The following is a 25,241-nucleotide window of genomic DNA, read 5'->3' on the forward strand; positions in this document are numbered from 1 at the left end:
ACTTACTCGCTCATGGCGCTGTTGCCTCCAAGTAGTACACCCATGGAGGAAGCTCTTTCAACTGCGGGCAAGACACAAACAGTTTGCCGGTCTCGCTAGCGCCTCCTTGCGTTAATTTTTCGCCTCTCGCGGAGGAAGGCGGCCGATCGATCTTGACAGTGATAGCTCTAGACGATTTCGCGGGAAGTGACATTGAGGTCGTCGACACCACAAACCGCGGGTTGTCGACCATGATCTCGAAGTCCTTCGGCGTCGAGAATACGTTCTTGAACTCAATGTCTTTAGACGTCGAGAACACGTAAGGACCTTGAGGCAGCGGCGGAACCGATAATCCTTGTAACGTGCACTTGTACTCACCAACGGAGTCTGAAACGAGTGCAAGTGTATCTCGGAATTCTCCGATAGCTTCAGGCTCGAACTTGATAAGGATCGATTCTGGTTTCCCTTCCCAGGAAGGTGATCCCTCGACCTTGCAAACTGCAGGCGCGGAAAACGAAGTCGGATCCTGGACGGAACATGATAGCTCGGTCGGGGCCTCGGCGTAACTTGTGAACGTAAATGTCTGGGTTTGAGAGCCGCCCAAAGGAGCCTTGAAGTACAGGATGCGCTCTGGCCCGACAGACTGAGTAGTTAGCACCAAGTTATACGTGTACTCACCAAGTTCCACAAAACTAATCGTTAGTCGATCTTCGATTGGCGACTCCGAGTGTAGTGTTGGCCGATATTCGATTTCGTAAGAACCTTCGGAGCGACCACTGATTTCACTTAGTTGGCGAACACGGATCGAAGGGCTTGAGCACTTCCACCAGTGAACTTTGTCCACGAAGTTAATCTGGCGTTGGCGCTCGAAAGGGTTCTCAATGGAGACAGTTTTCTTGACTGACTGACGCACTGGGGCCTCGAAGTATAGTGTATCCACATCGACAGCCTTCGAGACAGTCACGCGTACGTCTTGTGCGAGGTATTCGCCACTTTCTTGATTCACGAAGCGGGCGCACAAATCTACAGTCCCTTCGGTGTAGCAAAAGAACTTCATGTTGTAGTTGCGCGTTACACCAGCATGCAGTAGAATTGATGATGGCCCTTGCACGACTACCGACTCCAGTCCTGGTGGTCTCTGGATGTCCACAGCAAAGGTTTGAGAGATTTTCAGCCAGTTCTTGATTGGGACTGATATTGACAGCGTCTTCTTAGCAGCAGTAGAGTGCGAGATGACAGGAGAAGGCAGTGGCGCTGATGCCTTGCCAAGCACATTGTACAGTAGAGCACTTCCGTCCGGAATGGCAAGGAAAATCGACCCCTTGTGAATTGTAGGACGTTGCGAGTCAACTTCTTCCTGTGAATTTTGCTTTGTCATGGTCAAGGGCAAGTACAACACATCTAGGTTGGCCTTTCCGTGGGCTGGAACCAGAACATTCTCCCGGCAGGACCAGTGATCACCCTGCACAACCGGGAACAGGTTCCACGGGAAGGCCGTCGCGTTCTCGATCGTAATCGCCTTGCGAGTTTCCTGTCGAACTGGAGAATCGAAATTGATGTCTTGAATCGATGACGTTGCCTGGGGAACACACGAGCCTACCAGTGTCAGTGTAGCGGGGGCAGTTCCCTCGATCATGCACGTAACCCTATCGTAGCGAATGTCAGGATTCACTGCAGCCGGCTTGAAGGTGACCTCAATGGCCTTGTGCTGGTTTGGAGCTACCATGCCTTCTACTGGCGAGACCAGGAAATCAGGAGCAAACTCACGAACGGTCCATTGAAACTTCGTGGCGACATCTCCACGGTTCTGTAAGCGTACTTTCCTCACAAGCTGGCTGCCTAAGCAGACGGCTCCATACGAAAGGGTATCAGTCTCTAGTACCACCTCAATGCCTTGGCAACACCCCGATAGTGTGAGCAACTTCTTCATGCTTCCGCCAACACGAATAAAAACATCTTTTTGAAAGCTTGGTATACGCTGCGTTGGCGCAAAGCGGAATTCAATGTCGGCACTCTCTTTGGCTCGGAGAGAGATCTCGTGCTGAGGGAAGATCGTGATGCCTAAGGCTTCAAGCGATGGGACCCCTGGTTGGGGAGAATCTACACATTCCACGGTGGTTTTTCTCTTGGACCGGTTAGCGATCTTGGCTGTCCGTGAGATTTGTTGCCCAATTTGCAGATTTCCGAGAACAACCATCTGCATTGACGAGTTGACGAGCTCAACTTTAGGGAACACGCCTTCTCCACGGATACTGACGTTCACTGTCGACGAACCGTTGATTGTGAACGGAACCATGTCGAGGTACGCTACTTCGTGCCGCGCGGTGAATACGATTGGGATGTTGATCGTTTCACGCGGCCCGAGTACAGTTGGTGGGCAATCCACGCGCAGGTGGGGTTTCTTCTCGAACAAACAATCCAGGTCAATTCCACTCTCAGAGTCCATATTGAATACGGTGAGTGTAGTCATTTCTGCCATGGGTGCGGAGTCATTTTCTGCGATGAAGCACGGACCAAAATCATGAGCTGTGAATGAGAACTGAAGCATTGGAGGCACAGCGTTGCCTTGTAGCGCCAACACATAGTTGCGAGAACCAGCTACTGTGCAAGCCACCTGGATTCCGTCGAGGGATGTTTGCTTTGTCGGAGCAAAAATGAGTTTGCAAGTAGTCTTGTCGTTCTTTTTAATCGTTCCCTGCATCGGTTCAATTGTGAAGGCTGTAGATTGCTTTGCCACACTCCAATTGAAATCGAAATTGAACTTGCCGCTGTTGTGAATCACGATAGAACGTTGGGCTTCCTCATTTACACGTACAGCTCCAAAGTCCAGCACATTGCCTGGCCCGGGAAATAATGACCGACTCTCATTATGATCGTCTGAAGCCAGCGTTAATGCATCATGGATACTGTAGCCTTCTCCCTTTACATTTAGAGACAGACGCGTGGGCTTGCGCTTGATAATGCAGTTCAGGTTGAAGCTGTACGACTTTTCTTCCGTGGGAATAAACTCGATTTCAATCGAAGTTCTGCTGTTGGGTGGGATCACCCCACTCAAAGGGTGCACAATCAGCGCAGGTACTTCTCCAGCGAAATCAAGTGATGTTTTGTCGAAGACAAAATTGAACGGAATGTGCTCCTGGTTCACCAATGCTATGCTTTGGGATGTCTTTGTTCCGATTAACAGGGTGTTGAAATTAACACTCCCGCGATCCAGTGCCACCCGAGGCTCCGTCGTTGTTCCTACAAACAGAAAGAGCTGATTGACTTGAAAGTGGGGAATTTTGAAATACCAGAACATTTCCTGAAGCTCTAGCTGCTGTGGGGTGAATTCGAATATCATTTCGCACCGCTTGCCAGCAAGCATGAGGCCTTTAGGCGTCGCACATCGAAAGCACGGATTAGTCTCTCCTTGAGGCGTCCAAGAAAACTCGTATGACACGTTAGTAGGGTTCACTACGTAGAATCGACGCGTGTTGCGAACGCGCACACCAAGAGACTCCATTTCAATAACTTTCACGGAAGGATCAAGCGGGCCTAGTTCGCCGTGGGGTCCCATAAGGTTTGGCGCTCTCCACTGAGCATAATCACTCCTCTCGACATCGAAATGACAAGCAGGTCGAAGAGAACCCCCACGAACATCCAACTTGAGTGCTGCGGTTTTCTCCCCCAGTGCGTCGGGAACATCGAAATACAGCCAGTAGGAGTACTCATCTACCTCCATTGGAGCGAACTTAACCGTGAAGACTTGGGATTCTTCCCCTCCAATTATGCCGCTCTCAGGAGCTACTTCAAACGGGCAGTTTTCATCCGTGCCTGCGTAAATCTGGGGGTAGCCGGCAGCGTCGGGTTGGCCAGGATGTTCTTGTTCCCATCTCCACGAATATGTCAACCGGATCTTGCTCTTGTTGTGCACTGCGATCTTGTGTGTGCACACTTGCAGCATGAATGTTTTCCGAAAAGCTATCGAAGTCGTGTCGCAGTCAAACGACAGAGCGTCTGCAGCTGCAAAACAGTTTAGCGCAATTGTCGCGGAAGAGCCAATAACTTCGTATTCGGGTTCCGCTATTGCCTGTTTTGAAACACTGCCTGCCCCCGCTTGCCCATCAAAAGATATCGTCTGGATAGACTCGTCCCAACCACTTTCATCGCCTTGAGTAGCCGAACTGCTCTTGTAGGAAATCCGCTGGGCCTGTAACCCAATACGATAAGCCTGAAAAATAATGGCTTTCTCTCCGTCCGCCCCCGGTTCAAACGTTGCTCTTATCAACTTGTGTGCTTTAGGTCTTAGATGCCCGATGCCAGGGGAAAAGTGAAATGGCTCCGCTTTTGGCCATTCAAACCGTACAACGTCGGATGACTGATTGCAAAGCGAAAACACTTTCGTGTCTTTAACCACAAAACCCGAGTCATTAGGCGGTGTTGCTTCGTCTCTCATACCATCGGTGGAACTGGAATCAGGAAGGCGAATATCATCAAAGTGTAGCTCGTCATCGTGTCCTCGCGGTAAGTCCTCAAACACCAGATCTTCCCGGTATCCAGTCCCAGAAAGTTTGAAAGTAGTCTCCTCAAATGGGTTATTTTGCACTGTGATCTTCAGCTGCGACATCGTCGGCTCATCGTGAACTTTTAGTGGTCGAAACTGCAAGGTCAGTGTCTCAGTAGCTTTTGGGGGCACTATCACTGACCCATTGCCCAACGCGAACAAGAAGTTGGGGTTCGTTTGAATGGAAAATAACACGGTCGCAGGCAGAATCCCGTCATTGCGGAGCACCAATCGCATATCCTTCGCCTTCGAGGTTCGAACTCGACCAAAATCTAATATCAACGCACCGGTTGAATCCCTGCCTGTAGGCTCCGTTACTGTGACACATGGCATGGTCCCTTCCCCTCGCATTTCGAACTCCAGTAGTGTATCGACTGAATTGCTTTGGGGAGGACTATCATCAACCTTCGCCCTAAAGGTGGCGTGGAACAACGCAATAGTGGTTGGCCGGAAGTACACACTCACAAAACGATGTTCGAGAGGAGGAAGTTCCCATACTGCAGGCTGTACCGTAAACGCCTGTGACCCCTCCTCCGACTCTTCCACCGCAGAACTACTTGGGCTTATTACAATGGAAAACTGCACCGTACAGCTCACCTTCGTCGGGTTCGAGATCTTGAAGCGCTCCACCGTTCCCTTCCAATTTGACGCCGCAATCAAAGGACCAAAAGAAAATACCTTCTCTTTTTCCGCGAAAGTGACTGCCTGGATGCTGCCAGGAAAGGCTCCGTTGCGAAGTGTTGACGTAGGCATTGCTGACTCAACCCCTAAAGAGCGAACCACCGTCTGCTCCTCAAAAATACTTTCATAGTCGGTGGTGTTGATACCTGGATAGCAGCTTTCACCCACTAGTTCGTATAGCAGCATACTCGATTCCGCTGCATCATCCGTATTGCGACCGGATATTTCAATGTTAAGTGTCTCGCTATACACCGCGCATTCCTTGGGTTGGAACACAACCTCTAATCCCGTAGTAACACCAGGGTCGACAGTCCCGCAGTCCGGCGTAATTGCAAACTGGCCCAAGTTTAGTGTGGACGGAGAAATAGGCGTATCTATCGTCAAGATTTCTTTTTTCTCGCTCGAACTTGCTGGTCTTGATGCCTGGACACGGAACTTGAATGGGAATTCGCCATCATTTCTAATCTCGATTCGCTTAATTTGTGCTTGGTCATTGTACTTGTGCGGGCCGAAGTTGATACCCCGATTCGGTTGCAGTCGAAACTTGCTGAAGACAGATCGAGCACTCGTGTATACGTAAAACTCACGACACGCTTCTCCTGACAGCATCTCAATGATAGTGCATTTAATGTCCTTGCAGTCACGAAGCGTGACTTCGCTCTTGGACGTGAAAGTGACATTGACCGCTGATGATTGCCCTGGCTCCAACACCATTTCACTAGGCTCGATAGTAAAGTATTCTCGGGTGACAGCACTTCTGATAGCGATGATGTACTTCACACTATACTTTCCCCTGTTTCGAATGTTAAATGAGCGTGAATGCTTTTCTCCAACTCGAGCCAGACCGAAATCCAGACTCCCATCACCACCAGCAGGGCGAGCGCCCGTGCTCATCGTTGATGCAGCAGCGGCTTGGCCACCTGCTTCACTGTCAAAAGAGCTCACATCAATTTTGTAGGCCTCTCCGCACAAAGTTAGCTCGAGCAACCGAATTCGGTCGCTCACTTGAAGAGCACTCTCAGCATCCGAAAACTCAATCCGAAGCGGGAACTGGTGAACTGCCTCAGTCATCGCGGAGAAAACAACTACCACTGGCACCTTTTGCAGAGGCTTAATTGTGCCTTCGACTGGAAATATCCGAAAATCTGATGGTAAGTCCTCACCAGGCAAACGCCAGGACACAGCCACTGGAGACATATTTTCAATGTAAAATGTCTTTTCGTCCTGGCGCTTTAAAAGAAGTTGCTCGAAGTCTAAGAACGGTTGCTGTGGTGAGCGAGCTGGGGTAGGGGGTTGCTCCACAGGTGGGGCATTAGATCGAGAAGAAGCAGGTGCGCTTCCGGGGACACTAGATCGAGACGACACGAGAGCGTTATTTGCTCCACCTTCATCAACTTCTGACGCCTGCCGATGGTCATCTCGTTCTGAGGTACTCGCTGCTGCGGGCTGTTCCCAAGGACCACGCAACTTCAACTCTGGTATGCACCCGTAGCAGCTAATTTGGAACTCCACTGGCTCAGGGTTATCACCAATGCAACAAATTAAAGAGTTCTCATGAAGCCCATTCTCAGAGGGGTTTGCCCAGACCTTCACTTCCTTCGTATCCCCCTCCTTAATCTCAAGTGTTGGAGGGAATACAGCAAAGACACTATCACCTTCTTTTTCCATCAAAAATTCGAGATAGACGGGGAATTTGCTGTTGTTCGACATCCGAAACACTTCGACATTGTTTGGGCTTGCTTTCTGCCACTCGATGAATTCTCGATCCGTTTCTGGTGGCTTCACAGTTTGATTAGCGATAATAAGTGGGCCAAACTCGAACTGGTTCCTTGACATCACAAATTTCTTCTGCACGAAACCAGCCTCTGGTCGGCTCTTGACACGGTGCATAAATACGTTCCTTGGGTCACTATTAATTGTTGGCACGCCGCAGATACCCCGGCCAAACAGCGTAAATTCACGACGGATGCCTACGATTTCAAACCCCATGCTACAGTCAAGAATCCCAACGTCAGCAGAAGCAAACTGGACCAACATGTTTACTCGCGAATGAGGCGGAATGACCCAGCGGCAAACGGGGGAAGAAAAACCTCGAGATTTCGACGATTGCGGTCTCGAAGCTTCGGCGGCAATCTGGCCGCCCTCACTGTTGATTCCGGGCTCTCCTGCATCAGTGTCTGTGATCGGGTGGTGGTCGGAGTCTTTACCTGCCGTTGGAGGCCTAGACGAATGGTTGCTTGGTACCTGGGAGCGCGATCCACTGCTATGAAGACTGTTCTCGCTGCTAGCTTCCGATGGACTAGCTGATAGTACCGAAGGCGACCGTAGAGAGAAGCGGGCAATCCTTTTTCGGGTAAACCTCTCAGGAGGCCTTCGAACTAGCTGGAACTTCGCTGCACTGGGAATAGGAAGGTGGCTGGATTCCAGTTCCCGAACATACTTTTCAATCGTAGAGAAGATCATGCTGTGAAGGAGAAGTGGCGGACCAGCTTCCAAGACGGGAATCTCCAGCAGGAAATTGTCAGGTGAGGTTCGGTCTTTAACTTGGGCCCACACAGCCTCAGCGTTATTTTCTTTACTGGGAGTGTCAGTGCTGGTTAGTAGGGTTTGAGACGTGCTGTCGGAGTCCACATCAGCTCGAATTAAAAACAAGGCCAGCTGATACTTCATGGCTTCCAACGCCTGTGCATACTCTGCAAACGATGCAGGCCTCGGAACATCTGCAGATAGTGTTCGTGCCAGCTCCAGCACTTTGTCTTGTACGCCAGTATCCCCTTCAGGCAAGTTGTTGGACTCATCCGCGGCAAATATGTTTTCGCTGCTAGTTCCATTCAAGTTGGACTGGCTCAATCTCTGCCGTGAAGGAGACCCGGCTAAATTTTCTTTCTCAGTCTCATGGCTACTAGCCCGAGAAGGAGAGCGTTCATCAGTATGCCGAATACTCTCCTGATTGTTCTCTTCAGTCTCAGCCACATCGATATTCCCGATATTTCCCGAGTTGCTTAGTGCTAAGCGTTCTTTCGAAGGGGATGGAGTAACAGACACGATAGTCCCAGCTTTATTTTCTTGACTCAGTAGAGCAGACATTGACTCATAGCAATCCTCATCGAATCCGAGCCAAATAATCCGGGCTGATGCAAAGGCCTTCGAGCAGCATCTCAGTGTTTGCTCGAAACCCAAGAAGGAGTTGTCAAACCCGTCCAACACACTGCCGCTTTTCAGATCAGGCTGCGCCAGTCTCCACAGACAGATCTGCTCTAAAATATGGGTTAGTTTGTTAGTGACAGATTCAGGACCCCCAGTCACTTCTGGCGTGTCGTCATTAACATTGTCTGATTCTGGGTTTTCCGGAGAAATGCTTTGGCTATCAGCAGGCACCCCTTCTTCACCCTGCGGAGAAGGCACAGCTTCACTCTCACCTGTATCGATTCCAAGTGCTTTGCGAGTTGCAGCTGCCAGGGGGCCTTTAGCACCACATATAGCTTTAACCGCACCGTCAATGGTCCAGACGGACAGACATTCCTTTTCTGCGAGAAGACGCGCCTGTGTTGACTTCCCGCACCGCGGAGGGCCTACCACAATGTAGTCAACACCTTTTCGAGGAGCAGGTCTAAATTCTGCAATCGGAGTCTGTGAGAAGGAATCGCCCACACTTTCGTTCTCTGGGGTCTGGACTGAATGTTCTCCGGTAATGCTGGAATCAACTGGTTGATCAGTGTTCGCCTGTGGCTCAGTCACATCTATAGTATTCATGGGAAGGAAACCATTATCGGCTAAATATTCCGTGATGGGCTGACCTGGTACCCGAATCGGTAGCTGAAGCGTATCCCCAGAGGTAAATGCGGGCAAGGAACGTAGCAAAATCTCGTCTTGTTCATAAGATGTATCAAAGTCCAACGAAAATACTTCAATGGCGTAGTCCGAGTCATTACGAATCTCCACAAGTTGTTCCTCCGGTGGAGCACAAGGAAGAACCGGGCCCAGCTCAACAAGTGGTGGATAGAAGGAAATGCGTAGATCCGAGCCTTCTCCACGACATACTATCGAGCGTGTCTTTGGATTGGAGTTGATTTTAATCGGAAGTTTGAGCATGAATTGACGCCCGTCATCCGGCACAAATTCAATTTGAATGTTGACTTTTGCCCCCGGAGGCAGGAGGCCACTTTGTGGTGTAAAGCGGAAATTCACTACATCCTTTGTAGACCCCATAGGCTTTTTAAACGCCCATTCTGCTGGCACTGCCGATACATTCTGCAGCTGAGTAAACATCGTATGACACGTACTTACAGCAATTTTGCCAAAATCGAGACTTTCTGTGGAGATTGAGATATCGGGCACTGTGACTAGAGCGCGAACCATAGCAATACACGGCGGCCCATTCTTGATTACAATTGGGAGCTGTGCCATGTGTAGCCCCATCTCAATATTCTTGCGAGCGTGAAATGTGACAGTGAATTCAACGGCCTGCTTCTCAGGTAGCCGCACAACACGTTCGGGTTCAATTTGAAAACCACGTGAGCTTGCTAGATTCTTGTCCAACTGAAACGAAGCTGGTCCGTGGCCGATGTTGGTAACACTGAACCGTTTGATCTTGTGCGTTCCTACGACAACATTCCCGAAGTCCAACACGAACTGTGATAGAATGAACGGAAACACTTCCGTTCCGCGTTTTTTCGGAGGTCTGGTCTCTGATGTGGATGAGGGAGGTCTTACTTGTTTTGTCACAACTTTCGTGAGCTCAGTGGCTTCGGCTGGTTTGTCGCTACTTGGATCAGCACTCTTCAGGGCTCGAGCATCAACCCGCTTCAGCTCTTGAACGAGTAGATGATCTGCGAAAAATAAACGGCACGCTTCAATCTCCACATCTATCTCATCTATCACTGCTATTCCCAAGGCAGGAACCCCACGAACGGGACTGCCCGGTGCTCCTCTTAGACCAGTTACCTTCGTTTGGGGTGAAGCTGGTATAGAGATGACTGAATTATTCTTCTCGTTTCCCCGGAGGGTGGTCGAAAGGGTTGATCTGGATTCTGATGACGTCAACGCCGCGTTATTACTTACAATTTGGTTGTTTTTCGCCTCCACAGCTGCTGCATTCAGCATCCCCAGCTCAATATTTTGCTTGGCGCGCTTCTTCAGATCTTTCCATTTAGGTGCCTCCCCACGAATAACACTCGCCGGATGATTTTCACGTGGTAGATTAAGCGAAACCGCGGCAAAAGTGCCACTTCCAATCAGCTTAAATTGTATAGGTTGGAAGTGCGCAATTTCGAGCACTATCGTCTCTTCAAAATACTCTGGGATACCAGGTCGCAAGCGAACGAGAATTCTCTGCTTCTCGTTAGGAGCGATCTTACCACTGGTAGGGGAGATTTCTAGTGTTCTCCCACAAGCAATGTTGTCGATAGTGATGTTAAACGAAAAAGGCACCTTGCCCACGTTTAGAATCGAGAAGTCACGATCCTCCGTTTTGTCGTAAAGAACCTGGCCAAAGTCCAGTGCCTGTTTGTCGAGCTTGTAAACTAGCGAGGAGGCCTCACCTGACAGTGTTAGTTCGTATTCAGGACCACCTTCGACTTCACACGCCACAGTGCTCTTAAATTTACGGTTGGTATGTCCGTAGTACACGAACTCGATCTTCTCACTTTCGTTCGGCTTTAGAAGCCCGCGAATTGGCAATATGTCAAACACTTGGTTAATAGGAATGTAGGGCTTCTTGGCAGTTGCAGTTGAAAACGCCTCTTTCTCATCTTCAATGAAGATCCACCGAAAACTTGTGTCTACCTTGGATACGTTGGTCACGTTCATGCTGATGCTTTTCTGCGTATCATTCAACGTGCATCCGAAGTCAATCTTGGTGGTCTCGAAAGAAAGATTCGGAAAACTTATGTCACCTAGCAACTCAACGCTGTCTTTTTGAGGATGGCCTGTGTAGGAAACGAGCACCTTGCCGTTTATCACGCGACAAGTGTAGTCATCCTTGAAGCCTGGATAAAACTCCACATTCAGATCTACCTTTTCACCCGGCTGTAACACTGCCTCCCAACAATCTAGCGCAAATGGGGTTTGCGTCCGGAGTGTAAATGACAACGGAAGTTCACAAGAGTTCACTAGGCTCAGAGGTTGCGACTGTGTCGTGATTTGGTTACCTGGGTGGTGAATGTACTCGAACGAAAGCAATGAGGACGACGGGGTAAGTTTCGGGTCCACGAAATTGGCGCGGATGGCAGTCACAAAGGCGACTTTGTTGGCTTTTTCCTTCCCAACCCGCGTTTCGCATACCAGTTCTTCTTGTATGAGTCCGGCTGTGGAGGAGAGACCCTTAAAGACAAAGATGCATGCCGTGCGTGGTTTTAGCTCAATGGTCCCAGGGAATACTGAAAACACGGGAATCACTTCGTCTCTTCCATCACCAGCAGCCCCATTTCCGCTGCGGTTGTTGTTACCGGGCTTGTTCGTCTTCGCTGTAGATCGGCTGTCCAGACCAACCTTCGACCCTTTCTTCGACAAAGTTCCTTGGTCTGTGGAGCTGACTTTGCTGTTGGCATTTGCTATCGTTTTATTAATCCAAGTGAGAACCTGCACTCGTTTGCCCTTATTTTCAAGAGTGCAGCTCCATTCGCACTCTTTGCTAGTCATCTGGTGACTGAAATCAATTACTCGAAGTTCACTTGGAGACCACATCGTTGTTCCAGTTCCTCTAATTGACAGCGGTATCACGAGATTATCCCCCTCCAAGATCAAAATGTGCAGTTGGTCTTTAAACACCACCGTATCGTCCAGGTTGGCAACTAGCACAAATTCCATACTCTCACCTGCCATGAGCACACCCTCTTTTCGATCAATCTGAAACTTGGAGCGTGCGTTACGAATAAATGTTTTGTATGATGCCGGGATCAGGGAAACATTGGTCATGCGTAAGATTCTGTCGTGGTCGACCAAGCACGTACAATTTCCCCAATTTATCTCCGGTTGATCCAGCTCCACTTTGGGCCCAGAACCAGTAGCACTTAGAGTCACCGACAGCGGGAGATCTGTACTTCCTGGAACAGTCACCACCATCGGCAGACGGATGCTACCAAGTTTTTCACAGGATAAGGCAATTTCAACAGACACACGCTCTCCTGGGCCCACGCTTCCGGAAAACTCGCTTGCACCATACGTAGCGATAGCACGTGAGTGATCATCCTGCTCGCCTATTTCGAAACGCCCATACAGATGCGTCGACTTGTTCTCTAGCTCAAGCATCTGCTTGTGTGGGTATCGCAAGAAACATCGCCCAAAATCCAGCTCTTGCCGTAGGATAGCAAGTTCAGGAACAAAACACTGTGCGTGCACAGGAATACTAAGCAAGTCCGCCCCAACACCGGTAACACCGACGACAAGCTGATACTGATACAATTTGGCGTTATGAGATGTGAATCGGATCGTGATCTGTTGTTCCCCGTAGGCATCGAGCTTGCCGTCAGACGGAACAAGTTCGAGTTCCTTTTGCTTGTAGCTGGTTTCTTCTGGAATTCGTAGTGAGTATTTCATTGCAATCTTGGATGCGTTAATAAGCTTGACAGTCCGAGTCTGCGGAAATGAGTATGATACAGCGCCAAAGTCCACCTGGTCGACATCGAAATGAAAAACTGGGGGGATCACATTGGCTTTGAAGCGCACTGTGAGTTGCTCGTCGGAGCCCTGCATGCAGAAGCGAATATGGTGAAATGCTTCGCCTAACTCTTGCGAAAAGAAAGTCACCTCAATCTTGAGCATAGCGTTCACCTCCAGCGTTCCCTGACTTGGATGCACATTTAGTGTGGTGCCTGGAGGCATCATTAGCGGGATCAGCTCGAATTCAGCCGGGATCTCGCCTTTGTTTTGGATAGTAAAGTCGCGTGTGCGCTCATCATTGATGAACACATCACCGAAATCAAGAAGCTCATTGTAGACAACCTTAGCCTTTGGGCCAATTCCCTGTCCACGAAGCTGGAGAGGGAGCCGTGCTGCCTGTCCTGCGATCTCCAGAAATGCGTAACAGGAATACAGATGTGCTACCTCGGGTGTGAAGCATACAACGACATCTACTTCAGAATGTGCCCACACTCGTCCACTAAGCGGTGTAATCGAGAAACATGAGTCCACAAACTGCATAGAATCATCCAGGGTAGCCTTGCGTAAGTGTGTGTACTTGGTGTCAAGGGTTTTCCGAACGTCAAAAGGTGACTGTGAGAATTCTGAATCGTCCGCCTCGCCCTCTTGAAGTTGAAGATGTAGATGCTCACGCTCTGCTGCCTCCATCCGATATAGTTCTTCCAGTAATTGAGTTCGTTCGAGCTCCTCTTGAGCGGAGTCAGCAAAGGATTTCCATGAAAACTCGAGTGTGAACTCTGACTCGTTGCAGATCTTGACGGTCTTGCGCGACGACAGCGACAGATACGTTGCGTTGGGTTCTACCAGTGGCTGGCTCAAGTAAACGTCGACATTGACGACACGACCTGCTAATTCGACGACTGCCGTCTGCCCGCTGTCGTCCTTCACCGCCAGCTCGCCTTGTCCCGACTCCAGGTCGGGCGGTACTAGAATCAGCTCAATCTGCACAGCCGCTCCCTGTGCTAGTGTCGCACTTGGAGGAGTAACGCGGAAGTTCTCGCTCGTCTGAAACGCAAAGGACGAGCCGCGTGTGCCCACGTTGCGCACCGTGAGGACGCGAGTTGTTGGCATTTTGACGGGGCAGACCCCGAACTCGAGTTCGTCTGGCAGGTCCAGCGCTGCGAAGCGCCCGCGCACACGAACGGGCAGCAGAAAGCGCTCGCGCTCCGTGCAGCACACGAGGTCGATCGCATAGTCTGTGACTTCCTGCGGTAAAAAGTCGAGGGCGAAGGCGATCTCCATGCCGGCGGCCACCTTGCCGTCGACCCGCTCCGGTTTGCCAGCTCTGTCTCTGTTGCCTGCGTCCCAGGGCCGCACGCGGAAGACGGGGGAGCGTGGGGGCTCGATCTTGAGGCGGCGCACCACGGTGTCGCAGTTGCGGAAGCGCAGCTTGATCGTGAGGGGCTGGAAGGGCGTGTACGCGTCGATCCAGACTTCAGCCGGCGTGGGCTCGAACAGAGGCTGGTGCAGCGGCACGGTGCTGGACACGCGCGTCGTGTGGTCCTCGGCGTTCACGTGCTCCACGATGCGGCTCGTCGCGTGCCTGGCGGCATGAGCTTTGGCCGCCGAGAAGGCCGTGAGGATCTCGCTCGGTTTCTGTCGACAGCAGCAGCAGCAGCAGCAGCAGCAGCAACAACAGTAAGTGAGAGACAAGCGTCACGAAGCCATCAACAGCGCGTCCGCGCGTACCAGGCGCTGCGCCCTCTTGGTCATGCTGCCTGGAGCTGAGCGGCCTCGCTCCTTCACGCGAGATCGCGTTTGGATGGGCGGATCTGCTCGAATGGCGAGTGACTCTTGACGCCGAGCGACGACTCGCCCAACAGGCGAGCGAACGAGCTGTCATGGATCGATCGCGGGGTGCTGCCTGCGCCGTGCGTCTTGGTGGCCGCGCTGCCATTGTCGCGTCCTCGCCAGCTGCGAAAAACTGCCCTCGACCTCCTCCAAATCGCGTGATCCCAGTCCTGAATTTCCTTCGTGACGTCACAAGCTCCTGGCCGCCGTAGCAGCAGTCGCAGCCCCAACGCTCCGTCCGTCCGTCCGTCCCTACTGCAGCCACTTGCAGGCCGCAGCCCCGCCGCCGAGAGCCATGGCCGCACGCGTGAAGCAGGTGCTCCAGCGCTACGGACGCACCGCCTTCCTCTTCCACTCCTCCGTATTCGCCTCGACTCTCGCCGGGTCCTACGCCGCCATCAACCACGGCGTCGACCTGCAGGCGGTGGCCAAGCGCGTCCCCTTCGTGGACCTGTCGAGCATCGACCCGGACGCCGGCACGCTGGCGCTCGCCTACCTCTCCACGGTGGCCACGGGCCCCGCCCGAGGCGCGCTCACCATCGCCGCGTCGCCCATTCTCGCCCGCTTGCTCGCGCGCAGCCGCCAGCTCTCGAAAATGTAGTCACCAGCCAGCAGCAGCAGCAGCAGCAGCAGCAGAACCGGTAGCCAGGCCCTAAGGCAGCCACGAATGCACGCATCCCTCCCCCCTCTTCCTCCTGCCTCCTTCCCTCGCAGCTTCCGGTGCTCTGCGCCCTTTCCTCGTCCCAGCGAGCGCCACTCCCCATCAGCGCGCCTCCCAGTCATGCGGCGCTTCTTCGGCCGCTTCGCCAGCCGCCCGCGCGTGGTCGCGGGCCGCCTGACGCCGCCGCGCTCCGTGCCCGAGGGCATCGCGCGGCCCCCGTACGCGGCGAGCGGCGGCATGTCCGAGCTCAAGCCCTTCATCCCCGTGCTGGACGCCGAGCAGCAGCGGCGGCTGAGAGCCGCCTGCGCCCTGGCCGGGGACATCCGCGAGTTCGCCCAGCCGCTGTGCCAAGCTGGCGCCACCACGGAGGACGTCGACCGCCTCGTGCACGAGGAGATCGTCCGGCGTGGGGCCTATCCTTCTCCGCTCAACTACGGCGGCTTTCTCAAGTCCATCTGCTCCTCTGTGAATGAGGTCGTCGTCCATGGCATCCCGGACAGCAGGCCGCTGCAGGACGGCGACATCGTCAACATCGACGTGTCCGTCTACCTGGATGGCTTCCACGGCGACACGTCGGCGACCTTCCTGGTCGGGGACGTCGACGAGGCCGGGAAGCACCTGGTGGACGTCACCAACAAGGCGCTCATGGGCGCCATCGAGCTCTGCTGCAAGCCGCTCAACCGCTTCGCAGCCATCGGCCACTTCGTGCAGACGCTGGCGGACAAGGAGGGCCTCGGCGTCGTGCGCGAATACACGGGCCACGGCATCGGCAAGGAGTTCCACTGCCTGCCCTTCATCCTGCACCACCGCAACGGCGAGCCCGGCAAGATGCTGCCGGGAATGGCATTCACGGTGGAGCCGGCGCTGACGGAGGGCAGTCCGGAGGTGAGACTTGCACGGGGTCTTGCTTGGCTTGGAGAGTATGTGTTCATTTTGTGTTGCTTGCTTGCTGCTGCTGCTGGTAGATCGTGCACTGGGACGACGGCTGGACGGTGGCGACGGCGGACGGCGGCCGATCCGCGCAGGCGGAGCACACGGTGCTGATCACCGAGGACGGCGTGGACATCTTGACGTAGCTCTTCTCACACAGCTAGACTATGACGACGTGAGGCAGCGCCGTGCTTTCTCAAGGCTGCGACGTTAACGCTCGATTCGAATGCCATTCTACTCCGAAGCTACTTCGACTTGCCCACAGCCTTTGAGAGTGAGCGGACGGGAGGGAGGGCGCAAGCTCTGATGCAATGCAATGGAATGGAATTTATTAGTTGAATGCTGCTTATTCGATCTGGAAGACGGCCGAGTTGGGAGGGCCCGACATGCTCTCGTCGTCGTCCTCGGGGCGGCGGATGCGGAAGTCGAACTTGACGTTCATGAGGCGCTGGTTGTCCGAGCGGCGCGCCACCGAGATGTCGCCCACCACCACATCGCCCTCGCACACCTGCATGGGCGGGTAGAGCGGGAAGACCTGCTGGCCCCAGTGCGTGGGCTGCACGAACGGCGACGTGGTGAGCGTCACCTCTTTCTGCGCCGGGTTCTCGGCGCAGCCCTTGAAGTCGACGTCGAACCAGCCGGCGATGCCGCCGAATCGCGACATGATGGAGATCGGCATGGAGAAGGAGGCCTTGACCGCCTTGATGTCCTCCAGCGTGCAGGTCTTGAGGTCCCACTTGGCGAACTCCACCTCGTCTCCGATGAGGTCTCCGGCGTTGAGCTCCTCCCACGAGGACGTATGCAGCGAGTACTGCTCCTGCTCCTTGCGGAAGGCGTTGCCCAGCACGCTCATGTCGACGCCCCAGGCGATCTTGGTGTTGTCTACGAAGCCGCGCCAGCCGTCCATGGCCGCCGAGAACTCGCTGAAGCGCTTGTTGCTGTTGTCCTCGTTGCACATGGGGGCGATGGACATGCTGGCGTGCGACGGGAACATGGCGCCGTCGGGCTTGAGCCAGCGGTCTCGCGCCACGATGACCGAGTCGAACATGGACTCGCGCAGCAGGAAGTAGCCCATCCACTCCGAGATGATCACGTCCACCTTCTCGGGCAGCTCCACGTCCTCCATCTTGGACTGGATGACCGTGACCACGTGGTCCTGGTTGTTGGCCTTGATGACCTTACGCGCCTGCTGCGCCATGTCCGTGGCCTCCACGGCGAACACCTTTCGCGCGCCGGCCTGGGCCGCCCAAATGGCCAGGATGCCGCTGCCGGTGCCCACGTCCAGCACCACCTTGTCCTTGAAGTGGTTGGGGTTCTCGAAGATGGCGTCGCGGTAGCTCTGCATGCGCAGGTCGTCCGACAGCATCTGCTTCTGGTGGTAGATGAAGGCGTACGTGCAGAAGTAGTTGGCGAAGTCGGACGACGCCTCCCACGCCTTCTTCTGGTCCGGCGAGATGTCCCTCGGGTTCGCGTCCGTCATCGTCGGCGGCAGTGCGGGTGGGGGTGGCGGCTACGGCGGCGGGGGCGACGGCTACAGTAGTCGACTTGGACCTGCAGGCAATTCCGGCAGTGGCGGCTCCCCAAGAAGCGCTGGCCAACCAACAGGAGGTTTGTAACAACCAACAGCGGGTTTGTAACAGATTTAACTAGCGATAAAAAATAAACTCATGCGTACATGTATTTGTAATTTGAGGTTATGATATTGTTCGCGGTTGTACCCAGAAATTTAGGCCAACTTGTATATCAGGAAGAATCAAATGTACTACTCAAAAATTTAGCTCACTACGCACAAACTTGTATATCGGCGGAAGTATGCAAAACAGATCTCCTGGATACAGGAGAATCTATGGCCGCCTTCTTGTGTCCGCTTGAAAGACTCGAGCGCCGCGCCAGTTTTTGGGGACAACTAATTGTCTTTTTGGATTTTCCTCATTGAGGCTTTCCAGTACGACATTTGAGGCATGGGGGACGCCGTGCTGAAGCGCGCGTTCCAGGTGCTGTGCCTGGACTACGAGGAGCTGCTGGACGAGGCGGCGCAGGCCACGCAGCCGGCTGACGAGCGCATCGGGCTGGCACTCTTCAAGATCGACGAGGCGTGCGCGGCCGCCGACGCGCTGCGGCAGGACGCGCAGCAGGCCCAAGAGCAGTTGCTGAGCGAGCTGCTGGCCAACTGCAACGAGCTCGAGGACATCTTCCTGCGCGTGAACCTCATCGAGGTGCGAGGCTAGCAGTAGCAGCAGGGGCAATGGCAATGGCGGGGACTGACGCGTGTGTGGCTGCTGTCTGCAGCGCTTCGTGGGGCGGATGCTGCAAACCACGCGCGAACTCGAGAAGCGCGCGGAGGGCGTCAGTCGCGCCGCCGGCCCAGTCTTCAACCCGAGCAGCAGCGTCACCAGCCTGTTCCGGTCCTTCTCCATCAAGGTGCGAGCCAGGTAGCACAGAAGCTGCGGGCGGGAGGGAGGGGTGTCTAATTGCATGGCTTGCGCTTGTTGCAGCGCGGAGCACAAGACGCGCCATCAACCGACGGTAAATGGAGTCCTGTGGCCTTCGAATTCGACACCGACGAGCTGATGGCGCGGCTGACGAAGAGCGACGCGCGAGAGCTCGGAGTCTCCATCTCGTCCACGCCGCCTACGGAACCTGCTGCAGATGAGCAGGCAGCAACAGGGAGCGGCGCCGAGTCTGACTCCGCATGAGAGTCCACAGGCGAATGCCTGCCGTGTCCTGCAGTGTGATGTTGAAGATCTGCCCGTGCTTAATGCAAGCGTCCTACGAGCTCAGCGGGGGCACTGCTCGCGGGAACGAGCACGAGAGGCTAAATCCCAAGAGCACGCTCGTGGAGTCTAGCTGCTCGTTTCAAATCGATTTAGAGAGGGGACTCGTGACCGGTGATTGGATAAAAATAATATTACTTCGACCCACTGCCAGGGTGAGGGGATTATTGAGGGGGGTTCTATTAACCCTTTCGTGACCCTCTTACCTAAACTATACTATACAAAATATAGTTATTTTCATGTAAAAGGGCGCAATAAGCGCCCTTTTAGTAAATCACTGTAATTTGGCAACTGGACGATGTCTAGAACAATCCTAACGGAGCTGTGATATAGACAGCCAGAGTTCTAATAGGGCGCTCTCTGCGCCCTTTAAGAAATTGACTGTACTCTCAGAGGTGTTTATTGATTGGTTTGATTTTTTCATTATCGTGCGACTAGCAAAACTATTTAGGTACCACGTACCAGCGTCGATATTTTACGGGGTAATATACTACCTCCGTTCGGAAATAGATAACCATTTGTTTTTTTTTTGCGCAGCGCTCGGCCTCGTTCATTTTCCTGATTATAAAATTGTGAGTGCTGGAGATCTAGAGTTGACACTAAGCGAGGCACAGTCCAGAGAGGCGCAGGCGTTCTTGTTCCGCCGCACTACATACACAAAAATGGATCTAAGATCTCACTACTACTAGAACTACATACTTGAGGGGCACTTGATTTGGCTTCGGGTGCTACGAGGATCCCACCTGCTGCGATAGATAGCAGGGAGGCGCTCGCATTGGCGAGAGATGTTGCATCGCATGGCAATGACGTTGGAAGACTGTCCGCTCGCATCAGTTTGTTCTTATGCAAATGTCCGAGCCGGTAATCATTTCCACCATTAGAGTTCATGATATGCTCCATGGGCGCTGGCAGCGTGAAGCGCGAGTCCTCCGTCCAAGCGTCGCTCTCAGCCTTCGCCTCACGCTCATCGTCAGCAACCGAGCCCTCCATCGTCGTCGGATCCCGCATCGCTTCCAGCACACGACGCGCACCAAGTCGAGCGTTGGGCACGTAGCGCATGTACATGCAAGACCCGGGGGGAATCGGTCCGGGCACGAAAGGCGGGCGCTCCTCGTCCACCCAGGAGAACTCCAGCGGCAGCCTCAGGTTCAGCTCCATCGTCTCCGTCGAATCCGTCGAATCCGGCGTTCCGCAGCAGCGTCAGCGCGTGGCGTCGGCGAGGTGGGGGACGAGAGTCGTCCGGGCGGTTGGCAGGGGCAGCGGGGCAGCGGTCCATCTTGCACTCTTTCATGACTTGACCACAGCTGCTACTCGATCTCCCATCGAGTTGATTCCACGCTTCCAATGCGCTCGACAACTTGACGGCCGACGTGGAAGTGCGTTGCAACCCGGACGATCTCCCCACGTGTAAGCACGCCTCCTAGGCTGCGAAGCAGTAGAGTTTCCCAGACGGCCTGGCGTTCACTATCCGTAATCTCCATCAGCCGCCAACTTTCGAATTGAATCCAGAAACCAGTAGACCTCCAAATCAGAATTTGACAACTACGCGGTGAGCTGTGCAATCAGGGAAAACGAAGGTGCGACATTTTAGGGTATTCATCTCTCGGCCGAGAGCTGACCAAGGGATCGATATTGAAAGAGCTGAGAAGATATGATCAGTCGTTCACTTGGTCGTCTCCTTCATGCGTGCACGAATCGCGTGAATTCTCTCTGCTTTTCACTCTGTCGCTGCATGTCATTCTTCAAAATCCCATCTCGCCACCGATCATCATGGCTCGCTCCACTCCCAGCACCCGATCCTCGCTTTCTTCAGCCCGCTCTGGCCCGACTTCGAGCTCTGTTCGTCCCGAGGAAGCCTCGGAAGAGAGGTGCAATGCTCGTCGGGGTTTCTTACAGCTCCAGGAGCGGAGAGTTTTCGCGCGAGCAAGCGCGCGCGTCATCATTTCGATCCATTGCCTGATAGTGACGAAGATGAAGACGCGGACCACGCCATTTTGGACAACTTCCAGGCGCTTGGGTACCGAGTACTAAGTTTTACCGTCACTTTCACTGCAAGAAAATCACGATCTGCCCATTTAATCAAAATCCGATCGTCCAACTCGGAATCTTTCGTATTGTGCTAGCCGTAGTGGAATAAATGGAGTAGCTGAGCTCGTGTCATCGTAATGGTACTCTCGATCAGTAGCAGGCGGAAAAGGGAACAAAGGTTGTGCTTGGGCAACTAGGCCCTACCGTGCAGGGTAGGCAGCTTCTGACCTCGAGGTCTAGTGTGTGGCGGCCAGTGAGCGGGGAAAAGCGCGGGAGATTCAGAATTCAAACCCGATCGGTATAGAAGGGGAACTATGTTGAGTAGGCTGAAATATGATGGGAAACGGTTATCTATTTCCGAACGGAGGTAGTAATTATCTTCTTTTGTAGCTGGTTCCCGTCGCTGTGCTCGTGCTTGACCCTTCGGTAACATCTTCGCGAACACTCTCGAGTCCGAGTTGTCCGTCGTCATTGCGCTTGCGGTCGTAGACACCAGTCGCCGTACGGGTTTCCTTCAGGCACTTTTCCATGTACATGACAGCACTCCATCAGTGATGACAGCACAGCGAGTAATAAGCGTAGGAGAATTCAGAGACGAAAAGCAACAACGAGAAACATACCTGAACGTATCACTACTTCTTTTCCACACGCGAGACACTCACGGGGTGGTACAGCAAAGACTCTGCCGCGCGATCGATCTTCGCACGCGGAACACGCGCCGGTGATCCCTTCCATGGATAGCAAACTGCAGCTTAGACTCGACGAAAATCTAATGGACTTCATACTGGCGGAGAATATGCGAAGATTCGTCAACCGCCGGGTGCTGAGAAGGAGGCTCTTCCCCGGTTGAACTCTGGTCCTGGTGCAGGGACATACTAAGACAGCCGTTAGCCTTACCCCCAGCAGCATGTTGTTACCCTGTGGACGCTCCATATGCTGCTTTAGACGGACCACGGCGCGGCAGATCGTTCGACTCTCATTCACCCCTCGCTCAACGAGCTTTGCAACAGTGTATCTCCATGATGCCAGTTGATGGGCCTTTAGGTTATAGGACACAGCCTCGTTCTGCTTTGTAGTACTCTCGTATCCTGTCGGTCCAGAGGTACGTTTTTGAGTGAGTCATTTAGCAAGGATTTTTGTACTTACAAACTCAATCTCCTCTCTAATTGATAAAAAGATGAATGTTACATTATAAGATGTTACCTTGAAAAAACATATAAATCCGGGTGTGCAATACCACAAATTCTAAGTCAAGGCGGCAAGGCATAACACACCGAGGAAATGCCTGGCAAGCGGCGGCACGAAGACGTGTCCCTCTCGGATCGGAAGCGTCAGCGATTGACCCGGGCGGGTGCCGCAACGATATCGGCTAATATCGAGGGGTCAAGTTCCCGCTGTGGTGTTATTCTGTTCAAGGAAGCCTGGGCTTTACTGCGCAAGGATGGTTGGACGCAAAAAAAACCTCCAAGTCGTAGTCTAGATGGTCGCTATCGCTATATCAAACCGGGCGGTGACACGACCGACACCGTAGGCGTCGAGTTTTTAACTGGCGAAGAAGCGGTGGTACGATACGTTTGTGCTCTGCTCGACGGGCAACCTACAGCTTCTGGTACGTGTGGTGTTGCATTATGTAGTACGGCTGTGCGTGCGCGGTATTTTTAAGTGCGATATTGACAATAGAATGGATGTCTGTGTATCTGACTAGCTGGTAGGAGGGCTGGCAGTGAAGGCGGAGGCGGCAGTGCCGCTGATAGTGGCCTTCAAGGCCGTGATCGAGGCCTCGACCGAGCGCAAGGTGGTGGTCGGGGTCACGGACGAGGACAGCAGGAGGAGCAGGGCGTTGGGCTCGTCGGCCCGACCCGCGTGACGAGTAGCGAGGGAAACACTGCTACGGCTGCTTCAGGTACGCGTGGTGCTGCTGTACGTGCGCGGTGTTTTTGAGTACGATATTGACAATAGAATGGATGTCTGTGTATTTGGGTAGGTGCTACGAGAGTGTGGGTTGAAAATGTGGGTAGTTCAAGTATTGAACTTTGTGGTGGTGGATATGGTCATAGTGGACCTGGCGCGGCAGGCAATATGAATGACACAATCGACGGTTTGTTCGGGATGGGATTTGACACTGCACATCCAATCACCTCAGCTAGCTCAGGTGAAGACACATCAACTGCTCGACTCAGGAGGGCACTACTGGTAACAAAACACCACCGGTGCTATTACAAGATGTGTATCTCGATCAGTTAGTAGCGTTTACACCTGAAAAGGAAGTTTGGATGAAAGCGAAGGTGTACAAGACGATCGGATCTGCTTATATAATTGGTCGTGTGTGCTGTCGGCCGAAAAAAGGGAAGTTTGCGTCACTTTTTCAAGTACGGTGGTTGGACTCGCAATTTCAGTCGTCTGTCGAGCACCTTGGGGTGGGATTAATTCAGAGCGGAATTGAGAATTATCGAGCTTTGGTGAGACTAAAGAACAACCCGGCGTGGAAGCGGTTGGTCCAGCCGGATGAGCTTGACGTCGACGATCCTTTGAATTTGGAAACAGCAGAGATTTGTGAGGAGTATGAATTTGAGGCCGATCCTGCTAGCAGCTTGCAAGAGGTGGAAGCAATCAGGAATATGCGTTTCGATCCAGAGGGACAGATCGACGGTCCGCAAAATCTCTTCGAGCACCATGACGGATCCACAGTAACCTTCGTGCGCCCGAAATTCAGGCATTTATTCGAGCATTCTGCTAGCTCCGCTTTTTTCGCCTATCTACCTTTGTATTTTTGGCGTCAAGTGTTGTACCAGACGAACGAATATGCCATTGTAAAGGGCATTCAAATTACACAGCCGTTTACACTACGGGAGCTGATGGTATTTCTCGTTATATTTTTTTTCATGTCACTAAATGACAAAGGTGAATACTCGAATTATTGGGGAGGCCAGCCTGAAGACTTGATATTCGGTGGAAGAACGACGGCGCTAGATGGCATTATGAGTCTCAATAGATTCAAACTGCTGCGAAGATGTCTGAGTTTTAACGCTAGCCCCACGACTTTGGACATTGACGCGGCAGCACGAATCCGCCCACTACTGAATATGCTCAAAGTGACGGGCAATAAGTACGTAGTCGTTGGACGTGATGTTGCGCTGGATGAGGCAAGTGTGGCGTGTCGCTTGCGTCAAGGACGGCATCTCGTCGTGTTTAACCCCATGAAGCCAACAGGAAAATACCACTTTCGGCTATACGTTGTTTGCTGTTCGTCTACGTGGATTGCCCTCAATTTTCGACTGCACTGCAATAGAAGCGGTATTGCGGACCGCCTAGGCGGAGTTGTAAGCGCCCAAGAAGCCCAAGGATTGGCACAAGAGCTTGGAAGCGTGTCGAAGATTAGGCAACTTGTTCTGGAAGTTGTTCGGCCTCTTTTTGGAAGTAACCGCGTCGTGAATACGGATAACTATTACACATCTGTACAGCTCCTGCAAGAACTTCGTCTGAAAGGTCTGTACGGCCGAGGAACAATTCGCGCCAACAGCCAGCATTTTCCTGGACATACGATTCTCGACAAAGACCTCGATAGTTGTGTGCGCGGAGATCTTCGGCAGGCTGTTTCAACTGAGCACAACATGGTTGCGGTTTCGTGGTGCGACGGAAACATTGTCAACATGGTTTCGAATGCTGATGCGTCCACCGTGTCATCTGTAACGCGCATGGTTGGCAATAAGGATGTTGAGTTCCCAGCCCCAACTTGTGTTCCACGATACAACAAAAATATGCAGGGCGTAGACCGGTTGGACCAGCTAAGAGGGCGGTTTTCAATCTCGGATGGGCACTCATTCAAGCGCTGGCACAAGAAGCTGGCATTAGCGCTGATAGATATTGCCCGAGCAAATGCGTATTCGACTAGAAGACTCGTAAGTCGTGATTCGAAAACCCGGGACTCACATCGATCATTCATCACAGAACTTGTCGGTGAGCTGATCAATGGAAAGTGGGCTGAAGCTCCTAGCGAGGGGCGTATTCTGTACACGAACGGAGAGTCGCGCGCGGAGGATCCGGATTGGGAAGCCTTTACAGGAACAGTCCGGTCAGATCGTAATGAAGGCACCCCCGTAATACCGTGCGCGTCCATTGCATCGAAGCAGATTCATGCCAAACAAAATCGTAAGAAGCGCCGCTGTATCGTGTGTCGTTGGGAGGGTCGTTACCCCACTGAAGTGACATCCTACTG

At 52.9% G+C, this 25,241-nt stretch overlaps 5 protein-coding genes across 5 annotated transcripts; 3 read left to right on the forward strand and 2 right to left on the reverse strand.

The window, feature by feature from the left end:
- Positions 1–10: 10 nt before the first annotated feature.
- On the reverse strand, positions 11–14,554 carry IUM83_14420 (Hydrocephalus-inducing protein; the record flags this gene model as incomplete). Its single annotated transcript, XM_067939165.1, has 3 exons — positions 11–1,818; positions 13,474–14,437; positions 14,531–14,554. The coding sequence occupies 3 exons, from the start codon at positions 14,552–14,554 to the stop codon at positions 11–13; spliced, it is 2,796 nt and encodes a 931-aa protein (XP_067787753.1).
- Positions 14,555–14,927: 373 nt separating this feature from the next.
- On the forward strand, positions 14,928–15,233 carry IUM83_14421 (uncharacterized protein; the record flags this gene model as incomplete). The annotated part of the gene is made up of 1 exon (XM_067939166.1): positions 14,928–15,233. One exon carries the CDS (start codon positions 14,928–14,930, stop codon positions 15,231–15,233), a length of 306 nt encoding a protein of 101 aa, XP_067787752.1.
- A 180-nt stretch (positions 15,234–15,413) lies between these two features.
- On the forward strand, positions 15,414–16,369 carry IUM83_14422 (methionine aminopeptidase, type I; the record flags this gene model as incomplete). Its single annotated transcript, XM_067939167.1, has 2 exons — positions 15,414–16,178; positions 16,259–16,369. The coding sequence occupies 2 exons, from the start codon at positions 15,414–15,416 to the stop codon at positions 16,367–16,369; spliced, it is 876 nt and encodes a 291-aa protein (XP_067787755.1).
- A 200-nt stretch (positions 16,370–16,569) lies between these two features.
- Positions 16,570–17,703, reverse strand: IUM83_14423 (protein arginine N-methyltransferase PRMT10; the record flags this gene model as incomplete). The annotated part of the gene is made up of 1 exon (XM_067939168.1): positions 16,570–17,703. The coding sequence occupies one exon, from the start codon at positions 17,701–17,703 to the stop codon at positions 16,570–16,572; it is 1,134 nt and encodes a 377-aa protein (XP_067787754.1).
- A 481-nt stretch (positions 17,704–18,184) lies between these two features.
- IUM83_14424 (Coagulation factor XI) lies at positions 18,185–18,919 on the forward strand (the record flags this gene model as incomplete). Its single annotated transcript, XM_067939169.1, has 3 exons — positions 18,185–18,439; positions 18,513–18,644; positions 18,719–18,919. The coding sequence occupies 3 exons, from the start codon at positions 18,185–18,187 to the stop codon at positions 18,917–18,919; spliced, it is 588 nt and encodes a 195-aa protein (XP_067787749.1).
- Between the last annotated feature and the right edge of the window lie 6,322 nt (positions 18,920–25,241).

Source organism: Phytophthora cinnamomi (assembly GCF_018691715.1).
Source record: "Phytophthora cinnamomi strain GKB4 chromosome Unknown Contig58, whole genome shotgun sequence".
Classification (NCBI taxonomy): domain Eukaryota; phylum Oomycota; class Peronosporomycetes; order Peronosporales; family Peronosporaceae; genus Phytophthora; species Phytophthora cinnamomi.